This window comes from Canis aureus, chromosome 30 (assembly GCF_053574225.1).
Source record: "Canis aureus isolate CA01 chromosome 30, VMU_Caureus_v.1.0, whole genome shotgun sequence".
Taxonomy (NCBI): Eukaryota; Metazoa; Chordata; class Mammalia; order Carnivora; family Canidae; genus Canis; species Canis aureus.
This window is the reverse complement of record NC_135640.1, coordinates 40,368,385-40,385,955: the sequence shown is the minus strand read 5'-3', so window position 1 is coordinate 40,385,955 and position 17,571 is coordinate 40,368,385. Positions and strand designations below refer to the sequence as shown.

The 17,571-nt window shown below is 56.5% G+C and overlaps 1 protein-coding gene across 2 annotated transcripts in view; it reads left to right on the top strand.

Annotated features, from left to right (window-relative positions):
* Positions 1 to 17,571, top strand: part of PRDM15 (PR/SET domain 15) — a 65,182-nt gene that overhangs the window by 25,620 nt on the left and 21,991 nt on the right. For both annotated transcript variants that reach the window (XM_077879281.1, XM_077879282.1), the window contains exons 6-13: positions 5,367 to 5,468; positions 6,827 to 7,051; positions 8,933 to 9,062; positions 11,074 to 11,255; positions 11,391 to 11,485; positions 11,839 to 11,926; positions 14,589 to 14,756; positions 17,398 to 17,492. In XM_077879281.1, the coding sequence (XP_077735407.1) occupies positions 5,367 to 5,468; positions 6,827 to 7,051; positions 8,933 to 9,062; positions 11,074 to 11,255; positions 11,391 to 11,485; positions 11,839 to 11,926; positions 14,589 to 14,756; positions 17,398 to 17,492 (1,085 nt within the window). The remainder of the gene's footprint in view (positions 1 to 5,366; positions 5,469 to 6,826; positions 7,052 to 8,932; positions 9,063 to 11,073; positions 11,256 to 11,390; positions 11,486 to 11,838; positions 11,927 to 14,588; positions 14,757 to 17,397; positions 17,493 to 17,571) is intronic.

Here is a 17,571-nt window from a genome sequence, read left to right as displayed (position 1 = left end):
AGGCTCTCTACCCTATGGCAGCCTCCTCTATATTTGGGGTGTGCTCAAGGGCGCATGTGTGTGCGTGTGTGTGTGTGCAAGTGTGCTCTTGTGTGCACCTGTGCTCACATGTGCATGTGAGTGTGTGTGTATGAATGTGCTCAGGTGTGTATGCATGTGTGTGCAAGTGTGTATGCATCTATGCTCACGTGTGCATGTGAGGATGTGTGTATGCATGTGCTCAGGTGTGTACAGGTGTGTGTGCATGTGTGTGTACATCTGTGCTCACATGTGCATGTGTGCGCACACATGTTCCAGGAAAGACCCAGTGAAGGTCATATGTGTGATTTGCCCAAGTCCACCGTTCCCGTTGGAAAAGCACCCCCAGCTTTGTGTCCTGCCACCCCAGGGTGTGGGGCATCACCGTGGGAAGGGGGCCCGTGGAGCAGCAGATCCTGCCCCGTCCCTGTTGTGAGTCCTTGCGCCTCAACCTGAGACCATATGAGGTTGCCGCCGCCGCCAGGCCACGTCTTTGGCGTGCACACACAGTGGTTCATATCCTCGCCTGAGGCCGCCAGGGGCGGACGCACCTGTTGTTGCCACAGTTACTTGCTCAGGGGGCATAGATAACCCTCTTTCTCTCTGACGCGCACCCACGCTGCAGGATTCTGACAAGAAGATGGATTTCCTTTTTAGTGTAAGCCCGATGTGATATAAGCAGCTCTGGAAGGCTCCGGCCTGTCCCGTGTGGTTGCAGCTTTGTGGCCCGCCTCCCCGGGGAGCCCTCCCAGCCGTCCCTGTGCCGGTGATGTGAGAGGAGTCCGGGCGGCTGCCCGAACCAAGCAGACCTTCAGCAGGCTCGAGCAGCAGAAGGCTCTCCCAGCCGCGGAGCCTGAAGTCCAGGCTCTGGTGTTGGCAGGGCCGGTTCCTCCTAGAGGCCTTTCGCAGCTTCGGGTGCTGCCAGCAGCCCTTGGCTTGTAGGTGGCATCACCCCGATCCCTGGCCCTGCTCTCGTGTGGCTTTCTTGCCGCTGTGTCTCTGTGTTCTCTCTTATAGGGACACCAGTCACTGGATCAAGGGTCTGCCCTACACGTATGACCCCATTTTAAAGATATCTATCTGCAAAGACCCTGTCCAAAGATGGCAGGCAGATGTGAATTTTGGGGGGACGCCTCCTGTATCCACTACGAGCTGGGGGGCTGAGAGGTGGAGTGTGAGCCACGAGGGTGCCCTCGGGGAATGTGGGCGGGGAGCCAGCTGGCCTGAAGGCCTGCCCCGTGGCTCTGCTGGCAGAGGAGCTTGCCACCTTTGCGGGGATACTCAGAGGGAGACCAGGAGCTTTGTGGGGTGAAGGGGACGGGAGGGATTTGGAGAGACCCACACCCGGAGTCTCCAAAGCCCATCCTTTAGGATTTGCTGAAAGCAGGTGCCTGGCCTGGCCCCAGGGAGGCAGTGGCACATCCTGCTGGGCCAGGCTTCACTTTTGAGCGTGGTGTGGCTGTGCTCACGGGTGCCGTGCAAGATCTCCTGGATCTTCCTGACTGGGCTTTGTCATGGGCAGGATCCCTTCGGGCCCTCCAGCTGATGCGCGTGTGCCCCCGGGACCGGCCAGACTACACACTGGGGTCAGGGTAGGAGAGGCTGACCTCATCAGCTGGGTCCTGCACGGGGTCTTACGGCCCACGACACTCCAGGGCCACGTCGGAACAAGGTTGTTTTTCTGCTTGCTTTTACCTACAGGACAATTCGAACCTGAAGCTGAGTGTGAGAAGGTAGATTTTGATGAATTTAGCCTGGACTGTGTCGACCAGTACAGCCGCCTCCTTGTGTTCCCCCAGCCACCCTCCGGGGGAGTCCTGAGTTGGCTGTCATTCGTCCTGTGTGTGTTCCTTCCAAGAACGGAGGACACGACTGGTCATCACGTCCCCATCCGCTAGAAGGCACCATCCCCCTAAATGACAATTTGAATCAGGAGAGCAAATAAAGCGCTCTGAAGTTTTAGAAATACTTTGTAGGGTTTTTTTCACTCTTTTTGGGGAGAAGTAGCCCGAAAGTATTTCATAGAACTGCCGTGAAAGTTCTTGACAATGTTACCTGGACAGGAAGCTGGTCCTCTGCGTCATTCTGATGACCTGGATCCGACAGGTCAGGACAGGTCGGGAGAGGGCTTAACCTCTCCTTCCCCGTGATGAGTGATGAGACCTCAGGTCTGCATGTCCTTGAGACCCCAGCAGTGAGTGGAGGGAAGGGGCCCTCTTGTGGCCATCACCGTGCCTTGGGGCCAGTGGCTGTGGGACAGGGCAAGGTGGGCGGGCCTTGGGGACCACCACTGTGTTCTAGAAGAATTGTGTGGGGGGGTGGCGGTGGACCAGGAGCTGTCTTCCCATAAATGACTCAGAATCTTTCTTGGTGAGCATCAGAACTGCGGAGGATCAATTACCTTCATTCCGTCTCTTTTTCACATTTGCTCCGAAATCCATCTTTGTTCTAGAAATCAGCCAATACGCAGGTGGCAGAGCTGACCTCGAAACACACAACAAAGTCGGGAGAGCAGACACATCCTCAAAAAAAAAAAAAAAAAAAAGATCTCTTACAATTTTTTTCCGGGTCGGAAAATTGAGGTTCTCTATCTCTCTCTCTTTTTTTTTTTTTTTTTTTGCTTTGACCTCACATCTAAGTTGATTTTCTTTCTTTGCACTGAGGGCCTGGCGTTGACCGTTGAAGGACGGGCCCAGGAAGCATGGCAAGGGGTTCGCATCGGCTCTTGTCAGCAGGTGCCGTCAACAGATTTTCAAAACCACTTTTCTAATGAAAGCGATAAAACGTGAATGCGTTTGTGGGGATCACGTTAGATCCCCATTTCCGTGACTCTCGGCAGTCTTGACTGGCCTCCGACCGTGTGTTTTAAGAATCAGCACGGTCAACGCCCAGTTTGCATATGATTAAAACGTAGCAGGTCTTGGTGTGCAGCTCAGAGACCGCGGACAAAGGCACAGGGTTGTGCAGGCCGCGCCACAACCGAGGTACGGAACATCCTCGTCACCCCCAGGGTTCTCTTGCATGGCCTTGCACCCAGTGCCCTGGCGCCCCGCAGGCTGCCCGCCACCCCGCAGGCTGTGCTGTGGCTCTTCTGGTCTCCAAGAAAGGTCTCACCACGCGTGCCCTTCCATTGCCTGCTTTTGTTTCACACGAACTTTTACCTCGCCGTCCCACCTTAAGTATTCACCTGCTGCCGCTCCGTCTGTGGCATCATCTGTGGCCACATGGCGTTTCTCTTGCTTTGACGCTTCTCTTCTGCCGGATGTGTCCGCGATTGGCCATCAAGAACCACCTTCTAAAAAAAAAAAAAAAAAAAAAGAATCGCCTTCTGATGGTTGGCTCATTGCTGTTCTTAAAAAAAAAAAAATCCTGGTCCTTTATTATTTATTTATTTATTTATTTATTTATTTATTTATTTATTTATGATAGTCACAGAGAGAGAGATGAGAGAGGCAGAGACACAGGCAGAGGGAGAAGCAGGCTCCATGCACCGTGAGCCCGACGTGGGATTCGATCCCGGGTCTCCAGGATCGCGCCCTGGGCCAAAGGCAGGCGCTAAACCGCTGCGCCACTCAGGGATCCCAATCCTGGTCCTTTAAAGATAATTTTTGGAAGATAGAGTTCTTCCCTTGACGAGGGGACAGGGCTCACGACTGGTTCTTCTAGCTGGTTCCGTCGACTAGCCTCAGATCGCCGGTTGACGAGAAGGGCTTCCTGTAGTATCAGGTTAGTTTGAATCCCATTCCCGGCGGGTGGGGACCATCCTGCTGGAGACGGCAGGCAGCCCAGTGGGACCTGAAGAAATGACCTGGATTCGCCGGTGTCCTTCTGGCTAACCCACTCGTCATCCCTTCTGAACCCGTCACGTGCAAGGGTCTCCTCGCTCTCTAGGGCCGTGCGTGTTTGAGAAGGTGAGCGAGAAGCAGGAATTGGGGGCCCCGGCGCCCATTCATCCATGATCACGTCCTGACGATCTTCATGCAGCGGATTCTTGGGGGGCGAGGAGAGGAGAGGGCCGGCCGGCTGGCTGGAGCATCCCCTAACCGTGCTGCCCCCCACGGCACCCGCTCCGGACCCCTCCTGCTCTGGCTGTTAGTAGAACCGAGCATTTCGCATCACACTCTTATTTTCCCTTCATCATCAACTCAGGAGGCTCAGAAGACAGACACAAACAGCTGTGGTGGTGCCTGCACCCTGTTCTTCCAGTCTTTGCAACCTTGTTGCTAGCATTTGATATGGAAAGACTTGTCAGGGACCTGCGCTTTGTCCTGGTACCGGTATCGAGGGCGCCGGGCAATTGCAATCCTGGGTGATTTTTCTAAGGACGCAGGAGTTTGTGGAATGAGTGACCCCTGGAGTGTTGCTTGTGATGGGGCGTGAGTGTCAACACAGGCTGTGCAGTGGCCGAGTGGACGTGGTGGCCAGGGCTCGGGGCAGGGGCTGTCGGACGGGGCTGGACGGGGCTGGGCCAGGAGATCACGAACGGAGGCTCCCTGAGAACGCTCACCCCCAATTTTTAGATCCTGCAGGAGCATTAGTCATATTTTCTTTTTTTTTTTTTAAATTTTTATTTATTTATGATAGTCACAGAGAGAGAGAGAGAGAGAGAGAGAGGCAGAGACATAGGCAGAGGGAGAAGCAGGCTCCATGCACCGGGAGCCTGATGTGGGATTCGATCCCGGGTCTCCAGGATCGCGCCCTGGGCCAAAGGCAGGCGCCAAACTGCTGCACCACCCAGGGATCCCTAGTCATATTTTCTTATCGAAGGTGGCTGCAGGTCCCCTCTGCACAGCCAGGGTCCCCCTGTTGCGTGAACCCTGCCCAGACTTCTTTGGGGTATGGAGAAGAGGGGCCAAGAGCCTGGCCCTGCACCGGGGTCCCTTGCTCTGGGGTCGCCACTTCAATTTTAATGCAAATGAAACAAAATTAAAACCTCGATTGCTTACGGGCACTAGCCACCGTGGCTGCCACCCCAGATGGCGCAGTGTTTTCAGAGCAGTTGTGTCATCACAGAAAGTTCCATTGGACAACACTGGACAAGAGCCGCGGCCACACCGGGCACAGGCCCACTGACAGCCTCTGTCGGGGTTTACCGTCTCTTATGTGAACCAGAGAGAGATTGAGGAATGCCGTTTGGTCTGCAGGGTTGTGTTTTTTTTTTTTTTCTCGAAGTCGTGGAAGGGGATGCGTTTGGTCCCACCCGCCCAGTGTCTTGGAGGAAGCCCCGGGAGCAACATGGAGAGGGGAGCTCTGGTTACTGCCTTGATAGCGCCGGCCCCGGGGCGCTGGGCTTTGGGGGACAGGGGGACGCACTGCTGTGCATCACCTTTTCCTACGCTCTTTTGAAGCTGCAGGCACCCCAGAAAGCAGCGCCGCTGTGGAGTCAGAGCCCAGCCAGTGGGTGTGTAAAGTGTGTTCCGCCACCTTCCTGGAGCTGCAGCTCTTGAATGGTAAGCACCGGCGTGCACGCGGGGTTGCCAAGTGCAATTGAAAAGTCCGGGTGGGGCGCACTCCCGCATGTGCTCCAAGCGGCGCTGTCGTTTCCACGCCGTCCCTTTGCACAGGTGGCGACGCACGGTCGGCCGGATGTTCCCTGACTTTGGGTGGGCAGCCCCCTCCTGGGCCGCTGTGTAGACCCCAGCCGTGTTCCCCAGAGCTGCTCACGTGTGAGCACCCCAGGCCCTACACCGGGACCTCCGTCAGCTCCTGCCTTTACACTTGGCCTTGAACGTGGTTCCCGCTGTGCACCTTCTTTCTCTTTAGGCTCCGCGGTGGGGGCGGCCAGGCTCTGTGTTTGATCCAGCCTTTCCAGGTGTTGTCAGGCAGGTGGGCTCGTCGATGGCTTGTTCTGCTGTGTGGCCGAACTGCAAAGCCCTTCCCAGGACACATGGCGCATTATGCTGTGTTTGCTTTTGCATTTTCTTTCCCTCCCTGGATCCAGCTCCTAGAGGGCACTTACCCCACCCCAATGACCCTAAATATTGCAACAAATGAAGAAGTAACAGCCCCTTCGTGCTGAGTACTTGCGTGGGCCGGTTAAGATTCTCAATGGGGAGGACCGGCCCTGGGCCTCAACGTGCGCACCGGTGCTGTCGGTCCTTTGAGTGTTGCTCCCCACCTGTCCCGTGGGTCGTCCCCACCTCCTCCTTCCTGGTGCCCTGCAGGCCTTCATTGAAGGGCACTTGTCTCTTGAACTCCGTACCCATCCCTGCCTGCCTGGCTCCTGTGGCTTTGTAGTTATCATTCCTTTGGGGGGGCCTCGGAGGGCTTTCTTCAGTTGAAAGTGGAACAAGAGGGTTTTTGCCTTTGTGCAGTATTTTTTTTTTAAAAGACAATATTGTTTCTCACAAGGTAGCTATTTCTCACTATTTCTTTGTAGAGGCTACATTTTTTTAAGTAATTGTGATATAAATTCATCAAGAACGTTGGAAAATATAAGTAGGTATGAAGAAGAAAATGAGCGTTGTAGTGCCAGCGTCTGGAGAGAGCCGCAGTGCCGTGTTGGGACGCCCGCCCTTCTGCAGTTTTTCCTTGCACAGACACGTGTATAGGTGCTTGTACTTTTTATAAAACGGTGTGCACTTTGAGCCAGCCCTGGTTTTATCACCTAATTTAGCTTTTGAAATAGTAGTCCTGTTTGGTGCAGTAAAAGTGCTTTAATTTTCAAAAGCAGTGGAAATAAAGTTTATTTGCCTATGGAAGCTCCCATTGTTGGCAAATGAAGTTAAAAACAGACAAAATGGGGAAGGCAGTGGGCACACGGACGGGCTGCCTCATGTCCCTGTGCATTTGCTTCCCTCTGCTGCAGAGCACCTGTTGGGCCACTTGGAACAAGCCAAAAGCCTTCCCCCAGCCAGCCAGCACGAAGCAGCTCCTGAGAAGGAACCAGAAGTGCCCCGAGGGGAGCCTCCTGCGGCTCCCAAGAGTGTCAGTGCCACCAAAGAGCAGAAGAAAAAGCCTCGAAGAGGGAGAAAACCCAAAGCATCAAAACCTGAGCAGCCACTAGATATCATAGAAGGCAAGGAGCCTGCAGGTGAGGGCTGGTCCTGGGGGAGGGGCCGGCAGGTGGAGAGGGTGGTCCTGGGGGAGGAGCCGGCAGGTGGAGAGGGTGGCCCTGGGGGAGGAGCCGGCAGGTGGAGAGGGTGGCCCTGGGGAAGGGGCCGGCAGGTGGAGAGGATGGTCCTGGGGGAGGAGCCGGCAGGTGGAGAGGGTGGCCCTGGGGAAGGGGCCGGCAGGTGGAGAGGATGGTCCTGGGGGAAGGGGCCGGCAGGTGGAGAGGGTGGTCCTGGGGGGAGGAGCCGGCAGGTGGAGAAGGTGGTCCTGGGGGAGGAGCCGGCAGGTGGAGAGGGTGGTCCTGGGGGAGGAGCCGGCAGGTAGAGAGGGTGGTCCTGGGGGGGAGGAGCCGGGAGGTGGAGAGGGTGGTCCTGGGGGAGGGGCCGGCAGGTGGGGGTGGTCCTGGGCTGGGAGCCTTACCAGTGGGAAAACTAGTCTAGAAGGTCCAGGTGTCCAGGTGGAGATGGAACCAGCCTTCCCCTTTGCCCCTACGTCACTGTAGAGCCCAGTTCCCGTGTGACCCAGTGGGCAGTACACAGCATGTGCTCACTGGCCAGCTTTCCCCTGTGTCCCCTATACCCCATCAGGACAGAGAGCACTGCCATCGCCCCAGGCTTCCCTCCCTGCCTTTGCATGCATCAGTCCTGCCCACCCTGGGGCTTCTCGTGAATCCCTCTCTCCGTGCCCAGCACCTTGCTCATGGCCTGTGGAGCGAGAGTTCCCCACGCTGCGTTTCTGGCCGTTCGTCTTCTGCTGCGAGCGGCGTTGGTTCACCGTGCGCATGCCCCACCGTGCGCTCCCCCATCACTTGCATCCAGGCCGTGGCTGGGCCTATTGCAATCATATCCTCAGTTGAGTTTGGAGGGACTGTGACCCAGTGTCTTGGGTGTGCGGGGCCTGTGGCCGCTCGGTCCTCGTGTGGCCTCTGCCAGCACTGCCTGGTGCCAGCGCCCTCCCCCGGTCTCAGGTATCAGGACCAGGTGGGACCCTGAGAGCGGGGTCCCCTCACTGTCGTCCTAGTGGCCACTGGGCACTGCGCTGCCTGCACAGCCCTTGTTTCTTTTCCCGAGTGTTTATTCTTTTCTGGAATGAAAAGGAACTCAGAGGAGCAGCATTCATGTAACACACTGGGCGACTCTGGGCCTCACCCTCTCCTGCAGCCGGCCAAGAGTTCGTGTTCTGCTCAGAGCCCATAGACGGACAAGTGACATCAACCCCCCCCAACCCCCCACCCCGAGCCGCATCCCTACTTCTCTCTACCCAGGCAGAGAAGAGGCGAGGGGCACCGAAAGCTGAAGTGATTCTTTCCCTAATTATTAGTTGCATTAGGAACACACGTAGCAAGCAGGCGAAGTGGTGGAAACCAGCGCCTAGTTTTTCGTGTTATCTTCCCATGTTTCAGGCCAGGATCCCCGTTACCGCAGTTATTTGGCATCTGACTCTCATACAGAATGATGATCTGCTTTTGAACATACGATGGCGTGTCTGATGTTAAACGTTGGTATTCCCAGCTCCCTGTTGGGAGTAATCGAGTACGTGAAAAGATCCCGCCGTGTAACCGTGCTTTGGTTTGGGCTGGTAGGAAAAGGGACCGAAATAGTGTTTCAACTGCTGTGGTTTCAGGAAAGAGTCACACACTTTAACTTCAGTGTTAAGGATAACATTTTGCTTTTCTAAACAGGTAAAGGTGTGGATTCCAAATATCCCTGGTCTGTCTGTCTTCTTTCTTCTGTGTGTATCTTGCAACCCATGCCTACGACTTTGGCCGGGCTGCCGTGTGCTTGGGTGTGTCCTCCCGGTCCGGTTGTGTTCTGTCCCCCGCCCCGGCGATGACACGGCCTGTCACATCCCCTTCACACAGAGCAAGTGGCCGAGATCATTACTGAGGTCCCGCCGGACGAGCCCGTGGCCGCGGCGCCAGATGAGCGGATCATGGAGCTGGTGCTGGGGAAGCTGGCCACCACCACCAGCGACGCCAGTTCAGTGCCAAAGTAAGTCCTGCCCCAGCCCTCAGGGCTCCAGTGTGGACGGCTGCTCCGTCCGGACGGGACGGTGCCCCCAGCAGGGAGACTGGCTCACTCCTGGTGCGGGGCCTTGGGTATCCTTGGGGAGCAGCAGGATTGTTCCGGAACTCAGGAGCAGAGGAGTAGGTTCTCTGTGAAAGTGGTTAAAGACAAATTTTTTATTTTTATTTATTTATTTATTTTTGTAGTGAAACACACATCACATAAAATTTACTATCTGGGCAGCCCCGATGGCCCATCGGTCTAGCACTGCCCTCAACCCAGGGCATGATCCTGGAGTCCCGGGATCGAGTCCCACATCGGGCCCCCTGCGAGGAGCCTGCTTCACCCTCTGCCTGTGTCTCTGCCTCTCTCTCTGTGTGTGTCTCTCATGAATAAATAAATAAAATCTTTAAAAAAAAATTTATTATCTTGAGCAGTACTGAGTGACCGATTTTGTGACGTTAACCTTGCCGTAGCTGCATGACCTTCACCACCGTCCATCTGCAGAGCATTTCCATCTTGCCAAATTGAAACTCTGTCCTCATTAACTCCCCATTTCCCTCTCCCCCGACTCCCTGCCCTGTCTCTGTCTCTGTGAAGACGGAGGTCCCTTCTAGGAGGTAGCTAGGTCTCTGGCTTCCTCATATGACTATAGCCGTACAGTATTTGTCCTTTGGTGCCTGGCTGTGTCACTCAGCGTGGTGTCCTCGAGCCTCACCCCTATTGGAGCAGCTGCTGGACTGACCTTTTGTTTTAAGGCTGGACATTATTCCATCATATATATATATATATAGAGAGAGAGACCCTATTTTGTGTAATCATCAGCGGACACCTGGGTGGCTTCCACCTGTTGGCTACTGTGAACAGTGCTGCTATTATAAAGCAATTTTGTATTTGAATTTCTGCAAATTTAACACCTTGCTCTATGTTTTTTTTTTTTTTTTTTGCAAACAAGGAAAATATTTTGTATTTTATTTTTTAAAAAAGATTTTATTTATTCACTAGAAGACACAGAGAGAGAGACAGAGACACAGGCAGAGTGAGAAGCAGGCTCCATGCAGGGAGCCCGATGTGGGACTCGATCCCAGGACCCGGGATCACGCCCTGAGCCGAAGGCAGTTGCTCAACCACTGAGCCACCCACGTGCCCCAATATTTTGTATTTCAGTTACCATTTTTGGGTAAATCTTTGCTCTGACGTTGAATAGGTTAGTGGTAATTTGGGGGGGGGGCTTTTTTGGAGTGCCCCTTACACTGCTCACAATGTACCTGGTCCTGTTCCTCCTGGAACCCTGCAGATCCTGACAACGGGGACCGACGTGCTGTCAGAGGCGGTGGTGCCACCTGTTGACCACTCTACTCTGTCTTCTTGCCCGGAGGATTTCTGTGGCTTACTGTCAGAAATACCTTCAGGGGATCCCTGGGTGGCACAGCGGTTTGGCGCCTGCCTTTGGCCCAGGGCGCGATCCTGGAGACCTGGGATCGAATCCCACATCGGGCTCCCGGTGCATGGAGCCTGCTTCTCCCTCTGCCTGTGTCTCTGCCTCTCTCTCTCTCTCTCTGTGACTATCATAAATTTAAAAAACAAAACAAAAAAAAAAAAAAAAAAAGAAAAAAAAAGAAATACCTTCAGTAGGGAGAAGAAATTTTAAAACTTGGGGTCAGAGAAAGCATAAAGTAGAGCAGAGGCCAGACCGAGTGAGAAACACAACCAGGGTTATTCTCGGGACAGCCTGAGCCGCAGGCTTCCTGGGGGCCCATGACCATGCAGTCGGGGCTTGGCGGCACAGAAAACACCGAGGCCATCATGCGTTTGAGGTGTTTGCCCCGTGCACGTGCCCCCGAAGCGGGGATGATGCCCGGTACCCTCCCTCCTTTGTCCCACCGAGCCAGGAAGGTTTGCAAGGAGCTCTTTCCCAGATGACCGTAACCTTGAACTCTCTCTCCAACGACGCAGTCCGCCCCCTGCCTTACCGGGTGTGTGTCTGCCCTGGCAGGTTCCCGCACCATCAGAGCACCACCATCACCCTCAAGAGGAGCCTAATCCTGTCGAGCCGGCACGGCATCCGGAGGAAGCTCGTCCGGCAGCTGGGGGAGCACCGGCGAGTCTACCAGTGCAGCATCTGCAGCAAGATCTTCCAGAACAGCAGCAACCTGAGCAGGCACGTGCGCTCACACGGTGAGTCCGTCCGTCCCCCCCCCCCTGCGGAGCCAGTGAGGGGCTGCCCTGGCCCAGGACGGGTCCAGAGGTGGCGTGCACAGCCCCGGTACCTGCCCCGAGCCCTGAACCGGCTCATTATCGGTTGGCTCTTAGGTGACAAGCTCTTTAAATGTGAGGAATGTGCCAAGTTGTTCAGCCGCAAGGAGAGTCTGAAGCAGCACGTCTCCTACAAGCACAGCAGGAACGAGGTGGGTGGAACCCGGGTTCTCGGCTGGCGTGGGGCTGGACGCAGGCCACGGACAGGATGGGCACCTGGGAAGGAGGACCCTGTCTCGAGGGAGGAGGAGGAAGGAGAGGAGGGGAGGGTGTGGGTGCAGGGCTGGGCGAAGACAGGCAGTGGGAGGAGGGAGGAGGTAGCGGGCTCCCGTGGGCTGGCGTCTGCCCCGCGGGCCCTGAGCAGGGCCTTCTTCCCGGGCAACTGAGTGGCCAGAGCGAAAACTTGCTCCTGTGCCCGGAATTGCGAAGGAGAGGGGCAGACACACAGGGGGAGGCGGATGTGGGGCTCCTCCTGCCCTTCGCTGACGGTGCTCCCCCTCGCCAGGTGGACAGTGAGTACCGGTACCGATGCGGCACCTGTGAGAAGACCTTCCGCATCGAGAGCGCGCTGGAGTTCCACAATTGCAGGACAGGTGAGCGGACGCCACGCCGCGTCGGTGCCCCCGTGGCCGCCCCGAGTTTGCAGCGTTTCCAACCAGACCTCCTCACCGCCGTCATGTCCCTCCATTCGATCTACTTCCAAGCAGCTATTACTTGTCACCTGCAGGACACGCAGGGGGAAGCTTCCGTGTGCGGGGACGGTACCGTCTCACTTCCTCTTAGTGTCCAGGGGTGGCTGTCTGTGTCCCCCCATTCGAGGCTGCCCTCAAGCAGGGGGAGCAGAGGTGTGGCATTGTGCTAGGGCCACGTGAGAAGCCCGTGAAGGTGGGAGGTGACCTGGGAGGGGAGCTCTGCGTCGCGCACGGAAGGGCCCCCTTGACCGTCAGCGGTTGTCCTGGCGGTGCCCGAGACAGGCCGCAGCTGCCACCCTGCAGAGACCAGTCTGGCTCTGAGCCCGCTTCTGTCCACCAGTCTCAGAAAGCTCCTTGTGGGTTGGGGCAGGCCTGCGGCCAACGGGGGGCCTCTGGGCCGGGGTTGGGGTCACACTCCCCCTAGCAGGGAGTCGCTGGAGTGCTGGCGGGGGGCAGGGCAGGGAGCCCTAGCTTGGCCGGAGAGGCCGGGCCCCATGTCGGCTTAGAGACCTGCCAGGTTGGCCCTTGGTTCCCAGCTCCTGTCCTGTTGAGTCCTGTGTGTGCGTCATGTGGACGTCTGTGTTGGTTCTTGCCCCCTCACCTCTCAGAGACCCCTTAACCAGCATTAGCTAACCCTCCGCTGCCCATGTCTGTGTTCGGGTCGGAGGGCTCCTGTTTGAAGCCATGGCTTGTCTTCACTGCGCCTCGCTCCCACAACGGGGCTCCTCTGAGTGGCAGGCGAGGCTCGTTTTTTCTGAGCTCCAACCACCCTGCAGTGTCCATGACCTTGGCACCAAGTCGTGGCCTCGGAAGCTTCCAGGTGAACTGGCCGTGTGCTGCACCACCTGCGTCCTGAGCTCTGCACCCCCAAAGCTCCCTCAAATCTGGGGGACATCTACCTGCTATTTCCATTAGCTGGGGGTCTGTCTGGTTCCCTGGCTGTGCCCGTGGCCAGAGTGGGGACGGCGCCCCGTTCTGCAGGTGCACAGCCTGGTGCCAACCCTGTGCCCCCGGCTGCTCGGTGAGGTACACTCCGGTTGTCTTCTTACCTCAGTTTCTCTGGATGCAAATGAAACAAAGTGATAAAAGACATCAGAGAGCAGCTACCGCTGCCCGTCAGCCTATGGTCCTGTGAAAGCAGGCGTTAGTTTTCTTATCATTATATAGAAATAACAGGGCCACGGTGAATTAAAATACATTTTCTAATTTCCAAGGTTAGAAGTTTCAGGTGGAAAACAGAATAAACCTGGAACTGAGCTCCTCTGTGTCATGTGTCATTTGCATCCTGTTACACTTTTCCATAGCATTGACGTTAAGAACTTGTCCCCTGTAGACTGTTAAACTGAGGATTTCTACGACACAGGGAGAAGCTTTTTGAAATGTGGGGACTGATGGGTTTTGCTCAGGGGTTTGCTCGGCAGGACCGGTCCTGGTGGCTCATCCAGGCGGTCCTCGTACTGCCCGTGGCCGTCCAGGTGGTGCCGGAGAGCAGCACAGGCTCACGTCCAAGCCCTCCAGCCAAGCGTCTGTCAGCCTCCCGTGCAGCCCGGCTCCCCCCGAAACCCACCATCCCCTCTCCCAGGGTCCCTGCCCCTCCACCGGTCCTGAGTAACAGGTGTTTGCTCTTAGTTCTGCATTTTATTGAAACATAAATGTGTGTGAGCCACGGCAGGGAGGCCACCCATGGTGTGGCCGACTGGTCCCGGATGGCTGAGCCCTTGCGAACAGGTGGAAGCGGGTTCTCTGTAGGCACTTGCTGGCACTCGTGACAGAGAAGGCTGAAGCCCCGGGACTTGGGCCACCTGCCCGGTGGGAGGCGCACCTGTGCTGTTTAGTACCAGCCCAGCAGGGGTGTGTGAGTGTGAGTGTGCAGGGTGTGCGGGTGTGCATGTGTGGGTGTATGAGATGTTCAAGGGGCGTGTGAGTGTGGGGGGGTGTGGGAGTGTGGAGCATGTGGGGTGTGTGCATGTGTGATGTATGGGTGTGTGTGTGAGTGTAGGTGTGTGTGAGAATGGAAGTGTGGGGTGTGAGTGGAGGTGTGAGAGTGAGGGTGTGTATGAGAGCATGGGGGGGGTGCCTGTTAAAGAGGGACCTAGAACAAGACAGTAATGTGGACGGTGGGAGAACCTGGGCATTTGTGCATGTGGGACAGGAGCGGGGCAGAGCAGGGACAGGTGACAGGTGGGGGTGGAGCCTTGGGCGAGGGGAGCTGCAGCTTCCTGAGACCGGGGGTTGGGGCGGCAGTCAGGTTGGGTGCAGGGTGAGGGCCCAGACCAGTGATAGTTCAGGCCCGTCTGCTTTCGAGGAATCATCCCCAGACGTGGGGAGGCATGGGGGACAGGGGTGGGGCCTGGTGCTGCCAGCAGAGGGGCTGGTGTCGCTCCCCACGCTGACGACCGGCTGGCTCCGGGGGCACCTTGTATGCTGCGTGCCCCAGTGCCCGGCCCAGTGCGGGCCCTGCCTTCCCCGGGGCCTGGGTGCCGCTCCCACGGCCAGGATGCCGATCCTGTATTCAGTGTCACTTACCTAAAAGCTGCCGTGTGTCTGCTTGCTCTCCGGACAGATGACAAGACGTTCCAATGTGAGATGTGTTTCAGATTCTTCTCCACCAACAGTAACCTTTCCAAGCACAAGAAGAAGCACGGGGACAAGAAGTTTGCTTGTGAGGTCTGCAACAAAATGTTCTACCGCAAGGACGTCATGCTGGACCACCAGCGGAGGCATCTGGAAGGTGAGCGTGGCCGGCCGCCCTGGGCACCAGCTCCCGCCGCGGGGACGATGGGGCCAGGGGGGTGACAGCCAGGGGACGGGGGGACGGGGGGCTGCGCAGGTGCCGGCGATGCCACCCTGGGATGGAGTTTGGCTCAGGCATGGAGACATACTGGCGGGGCTGAACACTGTCGTGTGCTAGCGGGAACCCTTGGAAGCGTCCTGAATGCTCCACGGTGGGGAGGGGGTTAAGGAAACCCGACTCACTGTAGGATGGAACACGTTTTTCTCAAAGCCTTTTGCTATCTTGAGAAAATGCCTTTGATGTGACTAGAAAGTAGGGAGAAAAAAGTGCATGCAATTGGGTTTGGAGAATACTTTCAGCGTTGTGTGCAGAGTGGAATGTTCTGGGCAGACGCCGTGCCTCAGATGGCCCGTGCCGTCTGCAGGGGGGTACCGGGGAGCTCCCTGTCCGTGTGGTGGGCTGACAGGAAGCCAGCTGCAAGAGGAAGACGGGTGTCAGTGGGGTCAGGTACGGAGCGGGATGAGGGGGCCGTGCCATGAGGGGGTGGGGGAAATGGGGAGGAGGGGCGTGCTGCACAGACTCCCAGCGGCTCCGACCCCCGAGTGGAAGTGGAAGGTACAGACACCAGGAGCAGGGAGGTGCCAGGGCTGCAGGCATGTGCTGAGCGCCTCCGCCCAGGCTTTCTTAAAGAACCGGCCCAGACAGACCCTCTGAAAGTTGGCATTTCAGGGGCACCCTCGTGGCTCAGTGACTGAGCATCTGCCTTCGGCTCAGGCCGTGACCCCAGGGTCCTGGGATTGAGTTCTGCATCGGGCGCCCCACAGGGAACCTGCTTCTCCCTCTGCCTGTGTCTCTGTCTCTCTCTCTGTGTCTCATTAATAAATAAAATCTTAAAAATAAATAAATAAATTGGCATTTCAGTTGTAATAATCCCGATTATTACAAACCAGAGCACCTTTTTTTTTTTTAAGATTTTATTTTTTTATTCATGAGAGACACACACAGATACAGAGGCAGAGACGCAGGCAGAAGGAGAAGCAGGCTCCATGCAGGGAGCCCGACATGGGACTCGATCCCGGGTCTCCAGGATCATGCCCTGGGCCGAAGGCGGCGCTAAACCACTGAGCTCCCCAGGCTGCCCAACCAGAGCACCTTTTTATAAAAGTTTGAAAAGAATCATTTTTCTTAAAGATATTTTATTTAGTTGACCCAGAGAGAGCACAAGCAGGGGGAGGGGCAGAGAGAGAGGGAGAAGCTGACTCCCCACTGAGCAGGGAGCCCGATGCGGAGCTTGATCCCAGGACCCCGAGATCATGACCTGAGCCCAAGGCAGATGCTTCACCGACTGAACCTCCCAGGCGCCCCGAAAAGAATCATTTGATAAGGAATTACAAAGGACATCCTTGTTGAAAAAGAAAGCGAAGCTGCATGCGAGGTATAAGTGGTGCGTGCAGCGCGCATGTACGCAGATCATCATCCTGCCTTTTCAGAATACGACGAGTCCCATCCCATATAGGTTCTGCACTCCACGTTTCTACCTGGCTGTTGTTCATGTGGCTTCGTGAAACCCACCACTTTTTCCTCTGTGACCCGTTAGGGGTGCACTTGGGCCTCACCAGCCAAATCTGGGGCCCACTCAGTGACCGTGGCCCCAGAAAGGACACCGTGCCTCAGTTTCCCCCCTAAGCTGGTGGGGGGCTGAGCCAGTCCCTGCTGGTAGAGCCGTAAGCCCTAAAAGTGCCAGCTGCTGACAGTCCTGCCGGACGTCCGAGTCTCCTGACCGACAGGCACCTGGGCTGCGCCACAACCTTATCTTACATTTTACAGCTGACACCGGGTCAGATCATCTTCTGCGGGAATCAGCTAACGTGTCCCGTGGTTTTTCCTTTCACATCGGAGCAGAATCTAAACCACTGCTTCAGCTCTGGAGCGCTTGGTGCTCCCGGGAGCCTTTTGGAGAAGGATGTGGCCTCACCTCCGGTTTGCTGGGTGTTCTCAGGTCTTGCTCTGCATTCACACCGCGGGATGCGGGAATGTTCCAGAGCGGGTCAGCTGTGCGGAAAGGGACTGTGGCCGTGAATTTCTCGCTTCATTGAGAGTCCCCGTTACATGCGGGCTTCTAAAAATTTGATTGGATCCCAGTTGTAAAGATTTCTGTCTTAAAACCATAAGGGGTTCATTGCCCTTTGGCTTTTCTCCCTGGTCCTAATTATTAACCGATTTAATTTGCAAGGGTGAACATAGGTATCCTTTTAATTAAAAAAAAAAAAAGGCATCTCTAGGAATCTTGCCCTTGGATCGAATGAAACTCCCTCCTTCCGCGTTAGCTCAGCGTAGCTCTTCTACGTCGTAAAAGTCCAAAACCCCCGCTGCCCTCGTGTTTTCACACGTTTCAGTTGCGCAAACCGTGTTACTGTTGCCCGTGGGCAGGCACAGCCCATCGTTCCCGGAGCCCGGAGGAGCGGCGGTTGGCACGGTTGTGTCCTGTGCCGGGTTGTCCCCGATGTGTTCGCTGGGGCCGCCCAGCCTGTCCCCCCCGACCCCCACCCAGGCGGCCCCACTGGCTGGATGGCGGGGGCCCGGCGTGTGTGTACTCCGCGTGTATTCACTCTGTCGCTCGGGGGGGCGGGCATTCCAGGAGTGCGGCGGGTGAAGAGGGAAGACCCGGACACCGGCGGCGAGAACCTGGTCCGCTACAAGAAGGAGCCCTCGGGATGCCCCGTGTGCGGCAAGGTAACGCGCCACGCTCCCTTCTGGAATCCCAGCATGAGCCCCACCCTGCTGAGCGGTGCAAGCTCAGAGCTCTCCTCCT